This window comes from Barbatula barbatula (genome assembly GCF_947034865.1).
Source record: "Barbatula barbatula genome assembly, chromosome: 16".
NCBI classification, from domain to species: Eukaryota; Metazoa; Chordata; class Actinopteri; order Cypriniformes; family Nemacheilidae; genus Barbatula; species Barbatula barbatula.
The window spans coordinates 6088203-6098632 of NC_136779.1; the positions used below are offsets into that span (position 1 = coordinate 6088203).

At 39.5% G+C, this 10430-nt stretch overlaps 1 protein-coding gene across 5 annotated transcripts; it reads left to right on the forward strand.

Moving 5' to 3' along the window:
* The first annotated feature begins 791 nt into the window (after positions 1-791).
* Positions 792-5503, forward strand: LOC306905773 (ectonucleotide pyrophosphatase/phosphodiesterase family member 7-like). Of its 5 annotated transcripts, none has more exons than XM_079476660.1 (6): positions 792-1154; positions 1823-1968; positions 2256-2888; positions 2987-3230; positions 4869-4989; positions 5080-5503. In XM_079476660.1, the coding sequence occupies exons 1-6, from the start codon at positions 908-910 to the stop codon at positions 5141-5143; spliced, it is 1455 nt and encodes a 484-aa protein (XP_079332786.1). In that variant the 5' UTR covers positions 792-907; the 3' UTR covers positions 5144-5503. The 5 variants fall into 5 exon arrangements, 2 of the variants coding, with proteins under 2 accessions (XP_079332786.1, XP_079332785.1); XR_013787768.1 differs by lacking the exons at positions 4869-4989; positions 5080-5503 and adding exons at positions 4338-4511; positions 4598-4637 and having other exon boundaries at positions 801-1154; XM_079476659.1 differs by having other exon boundaries at positions 801-1154; positions 5083-5503.
* The last annotated feature ends 4927 nt before the right edge of the window (positions 5504-10430 follow it).

The following is a 10430-nucleotide window of genomic DNA, read 5'->3' on the forward strand; positions in this document are numbered from 1 at the left end:
GGAATATGTTGTATTATACACAAAGCATCTACAAACAATAATCACAGGATATACTGAATTGCATCAGTTATATATTTGTAAACATTTGTTGATTCTGTCTTATGGCTGTAATACACTACAAGTCTGAACAGATCTATTTTTAAACTAGACATCATACACTTGCAGACTTTTTGAAAGTTTTAGAAAGAAAGACACTAACTGATCAAATCTGCAGACTGGCACAGACTTTCTGCAACAAATCCAGACTGAGAATCTGGGAAAAAGTCTTATAGTGTGTTTTAGCCTTTACAGTAATATGTTATTGTTATTCTAATATGGGCTTTGACTCAACAAGCTTTGAACCTACACAACATGCAAAGAAAACTTCAAATAAACCTTTATTAAATAGAGAGATGTAAATCTTCCATAACTGGACATCACTTTTGGCCACTTAAAGCTGATTCTGATTTCCGAAACAGCTCGAAAGCAGAAATGAGTCAGCATCTAAAGGGTCACAGTGCAATTCTTTCACGATTGTGTTGTGATACTGAAGGCTTTTCAGAGAAATGACCCTTGCATCTTGTAAACTACAGGTCTCTTTTCAAAACCAATAACATTTTAGGCAACGAGAGTATAATAACTGGCTCGAGCCTTCTCGTGACCTTGACTTAATACAATTGTGATTTAAAAAAAGTTAACGTCTGTTTGATTTCATAAGCAGCAAGCTGTAAATTAAAGGAAAAGTGCAAAGTTATTCCCGCTGCCCTTATGATAAAGCCAAGATAAGATAACATAAGCATGAAATTCATCCCATAAACTTCAATGATAAACGGAACATACTTGTGTAAAAACCAACAGCAGCAGACAAGCGTTGAGCCTTATAAGTCATACCTGTGTGAATTACTGTAAGTTTAGTGGAATAGTTGTCATGTTAGTAGAACTGGGCCTTTGGCTGCTTGTATTCCCTGCAGCTCTCTCTGCTCCTGCCAGGGAACGATGCACGACAGGTAAAAACAAACTGCTGTTAGTTTCCTTTGATGGCTTCAGGTGGGATTATGACAGAGATGTGGACACTCCAAATCTGGACAGAATGGCCGAGGAAGGAGTCAAGGCAACATATATGACTCCACCTTTCCTGACCATCACCAGTCCTTCACACTTTACCCTGTTGACGGGTAAGAAACAACAGCATCACATGATCTCATGTGGTAAAGTTAAAAATATTGAACCAAAAATATGCTTCCTTTAAATTTAAGAAATGGAAAAACGATGTACTTTTTTTAATGAATGTCAAACTTTTTTTAAACTTTTAATGCTTAGAGTTTTGCAGAACAAATGGTGACTGATAATAATAATGTATGTCAAAATCACAAGGTTTCGGAAGGACAATGAAGATATGTTAAAACAATTCACACCAATGTTTTAATGGGAATTCTTGCATTTGATATCCTTCCCAGCCCTTCGGTTTTTTGCATTTGCACCTTATTCTGTCAGCAAGTGACAATATACAAAAATATGATGTATCCATTATAAAACCGAATCAAAAGCTCAACCTAAGTGCCATTTATTCTACATACATCACACGCATAAAGAAATCTGTTGGGTTTTAAATGACCAAATCTATATATTGTAATCTAGCACAAAACCATTTAGACATTACGTGTAGCTTTAAAGTGGAATACTTTTCTAGGCCAGTAAATACGATATAAAGATGCTGGGCAATGATAAAGATTGGCACAGTTCCGAGCAAACCCTTTCCCCTCGTGCTTTTGACGCAGCATGGCATAAGAACACACTGCAAACTATAGAATCAGAGACATTGAAAAGGTGTATTTTGTTGCAGGAAGGTACGTTGACAACCATGGTGTGATTCATAACAACTGGTTCAACATAACCACACAGGAGAAGAAGCAGTACTACACGACACAGTTTGTGGATGAATACTGGGATAATGGCAGTCTACCTATTTGGATCACGGCTCAAAGACAGGTACATCTCGAACCACAGGCGATAAACAGCTTGACACCAAAACCTAAGTAGAAACCTTCAAAACTGAACAATGAAAGTGCAAAGTTTGAACTTGGCAAAAATCTTTCTTTCATTAACCCTTCTCTGTCCTTTTTTTGCAATGAATCATTGCTTCCATTGTTTACCTCATCTGTAAGTCGCTTTTGGATTGTAATGTTTTAACATAGAATAGTTTTCACTTCAACGGTCTGTTTTGCATAAACAATAGATATTACACCAACTTACAATATTGATGTGACTTTTCTCAGGGACTGAAAACAGGATCCCATCACTTTCCCGGCACTGCTGCCACCTACCAGAAGGAAAAAGTTTATAAAGAAAAAGTGGAACCAAGATTTTACGACCACACCAATGAGACGGTCTGGAGGGAGAATGTGAATACAGTGATTGGAGAATGGTTTAAAAATGAAGACTTAGACTTCATCACTCTGTATTTTGGTGACCCTGATGAAGTCGGCCACAAGTACGGGCCTGATTCGCCCGAGAGACGCGAGGCTGTCAAAAAAGTGGACCGGACTGTGGGATACCTACGAGAGACTGTGGAGAAACACGGATTCACTGACAAACTGAATATTATCATCACGGCTGACCACGGAATGAGCACGGTGTTCAGAGGAGAGAATGTAAGCGAGATCATTCTCAGTAAAATCCCAGGTTTCTCTTTGAGAGATCTGAAATTCCACATGGTGGACTACGGGCCGGCTGGAATGTTGTTGCCCAAAGACGGGATGCTTGACAAGGTTTACAACGCCTTGAAAGGAGGTCATCCTAACCTTCACGTTTACAAGAAAGAGGACATGCCTGAACGACTGCACTACTCCAAACATCCACGTCTCCTTCCCATAATTATTTTTGCAGACCCTGGATATGTCATCAATGGGGTGAGGACAGTGTGTTAGTTAACCCATACATTCATTTCCATATAATGAACATGATAAACATTATGCTATATTTAATTACTTTTCCTTTCACCTCCCAGTTCTTCACATTTCAGACCAATAAAGGAGAACATGGCCACGACAATGAGGTCATGGACATGAAGGCTTTCTTCAGGGCGGTGGGACCAGATTTCCGCAACAGTTTGTTGGTTGGACCATTCGAGTCTGTAAACGTGTATCCTCTTATGTGCCACCTGCTGGGGATACAACCAGAGGTCAATGACGGGTCACTGGATAACACCCGACACATGCTGTTCTCCAATGGACTATCATGTGACCGCAAAGGTAGGTTTGATAAGAGAAGTGCACTGTATTCTGTGTATTTATTATTTGATAGGTTAGAAGTTACGGTCTGGGTAGTCTCATCCTCAGACGTCACGTCCACGATCCGTTGCCTGAACGTCTGATGCATATGGCACACTTTTTTGGAAACACTTCAGCACGTTCGAAGTCGTCATCTGATTGGTTAAATTTAACAGGATTTCCGGTAGACGTGTGTGTCTCGTTCTTTAACGTCCACCTAGAAACAACACAAAACCGTCTGATCTAAGAAGTAAGCTGTCGTGTTTACAACGGCTGCTATAAGAATTCATCACGATCGACTGAACGCTTAAGTCTTAAAAGTATGCGAGCTTCACGGCATAAACTCATGATCATTTTGTTGCTGTTAACTTTTGACACGTTTGTGAATTTACACCGGTCTCTCTGTTACTGCGGTGACATTTTCCACGCCTCTAAACATTAATGCGGCGAAACATGATTGGTTGCTTTACTTATCGGGTGGGCCTTGGCCAAAGAAAGCGGCGATAAGTTGGCTACGCGAGACTACGGTCTGAGTAAATAGCAGTTTTTGGGAGATCAGTAGTTTTTGGGAGATAAACAAATGACCAATAGTTTGAAGGGAGCTCAATGTCAAGCTAAATGGTTAGATATAGTCTTTGATTAAGATGTTAAGAATAAAACAGCAAGAAAGTAATTTAAGAGCTCAAATTTTGTCTCATTTTGGATGCATAGGCTACAAAGCTTAACAAATTCATTAGACCACCACCCAATTTAAGGTTTGTAACACAGCTGCCCTAAACTAACAGTATTGGTGATGACCAAAATACTATTTAATGTTTGGTTAATCCACTAGTATCCGTAAATCCTTTAGTCACGGTAGTATTTCTAATGCCAAGATATCATTATTTATGTTATTCAATCATTATAAAATTGACTGTTTTAAATTCCATCATGTCAATTCAAACCTGTATAGATATTTTTAAGAGAAACCGAACAACAGCAGCACCCATCGGCTTGCATTGGTTTCGCGTCCATACAATAGATGTCAATGGGTGTCGCCGTTGTTCGGTTACCAACTTTCTTCAAAATATCTTCTTTTGTGTTCTGCAGAAGAAAGAAAGTCCCACAGGTCTGAAATGACACGAGGGGGAGTATAATGACGGAACTTTCATTTTTGGCTGAACTATCCCGTTTCTATTTTAATATAAAGATCAACAGCTATGATGTTTGTCATGAAGCTCTACATGCGAATGGCTTCTGTTGTGCAGCACACTACGTAACAAGGTGATCTTTGGGTAAATTATATACAATACAGCAATAACCAAGTGCTTGGTAATGTCAAACACAATCTCTGTGTTGCCATCAAGTAGGATTGCTTCATGGTCATGAGCATCAGATGGGGTTGATAAGGTATCTAATATGACTTTGTGCACTATCAAAGGTTGCTAAAATACAGTCATCAAATAATGCTATAGCCTTGTATCAGCAAATAAAAAAAGCTTTGTGTATGAACAGTGGACTGCTTTACCCTGTCCTTCACTATATTAGCGTATAAAGCAATTCAAGTAATCTTATCGTATATTACACAATGTCAGGTCACTGGCACTCACAATGGGTGTGATGTTTTGTTTTCTTTTCAAGCTCCAGAGTCGATTCTTCAGAATGTGTTTATTGGTCTCGGTGCTGTGGTTGGATTTTTATTGCTGGTGTTTGTGGTTGTTACATCCAACAATGTTTATAAAAGACATAAAAGAAACCAGAGGTATGTCACCCAGTTTCATTTGGTCTGTCGTAGTCTTATAAATACAGCACCTCTCTGTCTCTACAGTGTTTTTTTACCTTCTCTTTCCAGCAGAACAGAAGCCACGAGCGATGAGAATGAAATGAAGAACGATTCAAAGCAGACGACGTTCTGAGACAATCCATTACTCTTCATTTAATATAACAACGGGGTCCAGAAGTCTTGGACTGTATTGAACATCTATAATTTATTTTTTGTCATTTAAACAGACGGCTGAATGAAGCTCGTATTGTTATGCTTATTATGTCATATAAAAACGCATTAAGTTAATTATTTAAAATACAAGCATTTCCCCTGCTGGTCTGAGACGCACCATATTTTACACATCACTGTCTTGATGTTGACAAACATGCGGCAAACTGGTAAATACTCATAACATGAATTTGTATTGCATTTCTACTCTGCAGTAGTGAATTAATGGGCTTTTTATATACTGACGCCATCTAGTGGAAACTGTGAGTATTAATAAAACCTTAAAACAATTGTGGCTGTCTCATTAAATATATACTACCGATTTCCAACAACAAACGTACCTGAACTCAACAGACTTTGAATCCTATTGCAGGCAAACACGTTCACCTTCCCTCTCACACAATAGACGGTACAGTACCGCACGATCCTGTGGAAAAACAGAGAGCACAATAGGAGCTTATGTGGACTAAATGACTGACACAAGTTATCATTACACAAAGCTGCAGATTCAATGATTTATGGTGAAATCCTGTCCAGTCATGTGGAATTTTCCCAAAATAAGTTTAAGTAAACAGCTCATGACAAAGAGCCACTCAGAGCGGGCTGGTATGCATAAACAGTTTGAACAGTGTGCTGCAGTGTAGCCCCCTCCAAACACACACACGTACGCACGCGCACACACACACACACACACACACACACACACACACACAGTCACCCGCTAGAGCAGAGCCAGTCTGGAAATGTGGAGTCTCCCTCTGGCACACGTACCAGACTCTCATCCATCTTCTAGTTCAATAACATTTCTCTCTATCTCTCTACTACTGTTGCAGGACACAGACTCGGTCTGTACAGTTCATACTTTCTGGCCTTAAAGTAAGCCTGATACCATGAGGGCATCTCACAATAGACATATTTAAATTTTCAGTATGCATTTTGCAGGTGCGTACGCTGCCTTCAAGCTATACATTATATCACGAGCTCTTAAAGAGACAGTTCACCCAAAAATTACAATTCTGGAAGATATTTGGAAGAATGCTTGGGACCAAACAGTTCTTGGCCAATAACTGTATTTGTTCTGTTGAATGTATTTTAAAGAATGTAGGAAAGCAAACAGTTCTGGGGCACTTTTGACTACCATTGTTAGTTTTCCTACTATGGTAGTCAATGCTGGTCAAGAACTGTTCGGCCAAAAGCATTCTTCCAAATATCTTTCTCTGTGCTCATCAGAGAAAATAAACACACTTGGGACAACTAGGGAGCAGAATTTTTAGTACTGGATGAACTGTCCCTTTAAACCCACAGGCTTTGTATTGCTAACACAATGCTCTACCAAACAGACACAATAAACAGTAAATTCACAAAGTCAGTCTAAATCCTGTCATCATTTATTGACCGTCATCTCATTCCAAACCTTCTTGACTTTTTAAATGCTCTTTCTGTGACTGTGGTGCTGGCAAGTGCTTGAGAATTTTCTCTTAAAAAGTCTTTAAGAGAGAAATTCTCAAGCACTTGCCATCCCAACATGTTGGTGCCTTTCTGTGCCAGGGCCACTCTAACATTCTCATCCATTACTAGATGTGAGAGCACATGTCAAACAGACACATTCTTCAGAGTGGATTTTCTGCCACGACTATCTGTCTGTGATGTTCAGTGCGGAGAACAGCAGTCGAGCCGCGAAACTAGTATGTTTACATCTGAGGCTTAACAAACGTGCCTTATTTATTCTTCTGAGCTCGGCTTCACGTGGGGAATGCAGACTGGCGTATCGAGAGGATCTTGCGGACTATTTTTGCCGGGCTCAATTTTCGTATTGTTTCATAATAAAGTTTGTTTCAGCACCCACTTTGTTTCTTACAAAAGGCAGAATAGGCTGAACTAGTGGCCTCACATATTTATATTCAATTTCATTGAAAGCTTTTCATATTGTAGTCGATTAAAAAAACCCTCGGCGGCTCCCGGTGGATGAGGTTTGAAGCCGTTTAAACTATTTCACAAGGACTGGCCAAGATGCTCTGGTGGTCTTGGTTGAACGCCATGTGTTACAACGCCCTTGTCCTGCGGGGGCAGACAAGAACCGTGTCGCCTCGCACCCTGGTGAGACCTCGTAGGGGCTCGCGACGACAGATTTACTCTGAACGCCCTGTTGACAAGCTCTGCGGTACGGCTGCCTGGCTCCAGGACATCGGCACACCTCTCCGACATACCTGTCAATGAGGTGTCACCGCAGAGAGAGCGAACGCATGCTTTCTCCTCCAGCGCCGCCATGGAAACACTGACTCAACACCTCCATATCCTCGCTCTCTGAGCCCGGGTCTACGTCCAGCCCAGGCAGTTCTGATGAGGCATTCCTTTGAGCTGAAACAAGGCGTTAATCCATGATAACTTTTCCCCTTGCCAGTATGTGGGTGCAGGTCTTTCCTCCAAAGCTTGCCTCATGCTTTCATGCTTGCCAGGTTGAATAACTCTAACGTAGCTGCAAAATTTAGGAGGTAATATCTATGTAAAGGGGGAAATGGTCTCAGCAGAAGGGCCGTAAATCTGTCATTTGTGTTTTGATGGATGGATGCGTCAGAATCGTTTTCACAAAGCTGCCGAAGACGAAAGCCGCCATTTGTCTGTGTCATCTACGCTTAGTTTGGTTTTATGTATTTGTGTGACCATTGATGTATGTAATACCTCAGCAAGACACACTCGCTCTTTCGCAAAGTAAAAACAAACGACGTACCTCTATGTGACATGACAGTTGTAAAAAGATTGAATCAACGTCTGGTTATGGATTCTCACGTATACTGACTGGTGAATCAGAGGACAATGAGCGGATTCTGATTCGCAAGATCCCTGTTTCATTTGATTCTCAATTCAATTCGACATACGCTGACAAATGATGAATAACTGACATAAAACCGATAAATGTCTACAAATGGTGAATAACTGACATAAAACCAAAGACTTGTAAGCTAAACAAAGAGTTTAATATACATCAAAACAAAACTCACCCAGGGGCCGTAGCCAGTCCTGTCGAAGGGGTGTTTTTTTTCTTAAAGTGGATCTTGTTGTTGTTTCCCTCATTATTTATTATTTAATGTTGAGGTTCAGATAGTTGTATGCTCTAACTCAACTATTATTTAGTGAATGTGCCACTCGCCGTACAAATGGTAAAAGTGTAATCTGGGGACCACTACGGATCCAGCTGCGCATTACAAATACTCAGAAGATCTCCTTATTCTTTATTAAGGGTCCATTTGGTAGGTTTTACGATCAGGTGTTAATAAATACATTAACTAACAAATATGTTTTACCACAATAATCCTCATGACTCCAGTATTACCTAACGTTAGCCCTTTCATGGCCGTAGACAGGGTTTGAAAATCTCCAAAAAGAGGACGAGGGTGCAGCTCATAACTGATATGTGACTTCCTACAGAAACGTGCAACTCGTCATTTGGAGTTTGCATGCAAACTGTTCAAAAATCTGAGGGGGCACGTACATTTGTTTATAACTCATTGGTCCCCCTTTATGTGTGTTTGTGGGTTTTGCAAAAAATAATTAATAGTAGAAATTAGGGATGCACGATAAATTATCAGCGGTATCTGTATAATGGGATAATAGAATTTTGGTCGATGAATTATAGCCGATAAATTATGAATAATTTGCTCTGGTTAAACCAGCTCCATGCTGCTCAGAGTTAAAATACAGTACAATACTGTCTTTCTGTCATGATCATTCACTTACTGTTATTATCAAAACATTGTTGATGTAGGCACAGTATGTAGACATTTATGAATGTGTAAATTAAAGGAACAAAAGCATATTGTTTAATGCCGACTGCAGTCTGAACGATTTCTGTCTGCTAGGCTCGCTAAAGAACACTTTTCTAGGTTGCTCTCTGGAAGAACATAAATAAATAGCACAATTTATTTGCTGAATAAACATTATACCAAAATAGTTTAAAAGTTAAAGAATCTTTAACCAGTGTAAAGTAGGTTTGGTACATGATTTTCAGGGAAAAAAAGATCATTAATGGTTACGTTGAATGAACAGTGAATGTTTTCAAATGCTTCGACTTTTTGCCTTTTGTTGCAGTCTCAGAAAATGTTATATTCATATTTAGACACTGTATTTTGGCCAATATAGCGATTATCGGCTCCCAATTAATCGGTTATCATTATCATTGGGTGCACCCCTAGTAGAAATACAGTGAAACAAATATTGGGTTTTGTATTTCCTGTAAAGTGGCAGTCACAAGCTTTGCAATGATTTTCCGATCTCATCTGCAGTTTTGTGCTTCCTTTTAAAACATTAATATCACAACGATTATGCTCGATTAATTGTGGGAAGCATAAATCGTAATCACGATTAAAATACGGTTACTCGTGCAGCCCTTTTATCATAGTTTAAAGGGATAATTCACCCGAAAATGAGGTTTCTGACATCATTTGCTCAACATCATGTCATTTCATAACTGCATAAATTACTTTGATAAACACAGAGAAAGATATTGGAAGAATGTCAGCAATTTTCAATTCTGTGACATCGTTGCCTTCCATAGCAGAGTTCGGTGACAGTCAAATTCAAAGCTTTACAATCGCTCTCGTGGACACAGTAAAAACAAGGTCTAAAACATTAACCTTAAGGTCTACGACTGCTCACTACGACCATGCAGAAAAAGTGACTTACCTGCGCAGGTAGGAGAACCTGAAAGAGTTTAGTCATCACACAGTAGCTAGCGTTATTTTTTTTATTGTTTGCCTCATAAAGTCATTTGACTTTGAAAAAATAGCATAAAATATGTTCGGGCTTTTATTTACGGTTTAGGAGACGCGATGATTCTTGATCGCTGCAGTTTAGGTGTATAATTACTGGTGCGCAACTAGCGGCGACATACGGAACTGCACAAATAAACAACCGAGTCCAACCTTGTTGTTTATCAGTTAGTTTATTCAAATTATGTTTACCGAGATCAGTTTAATTACTCGGAACATTCAGAGAAATCAAGATGATATGTGTAAGCCATATTTCACATAGTTTGTTGTTATCAAGGTGATGATGAACAGTCTCAGAATGACTGCATGCTCACAGATGAACCACTAGGGGGAGCATCGTGCTTGGCATACACACAGAGGATTACAGATGCTGGACATGTCCTCATATTGGTCATCTCTTAATAAATCATTTCTGCTACTCTAAATGGATCCCATCTTTTATAG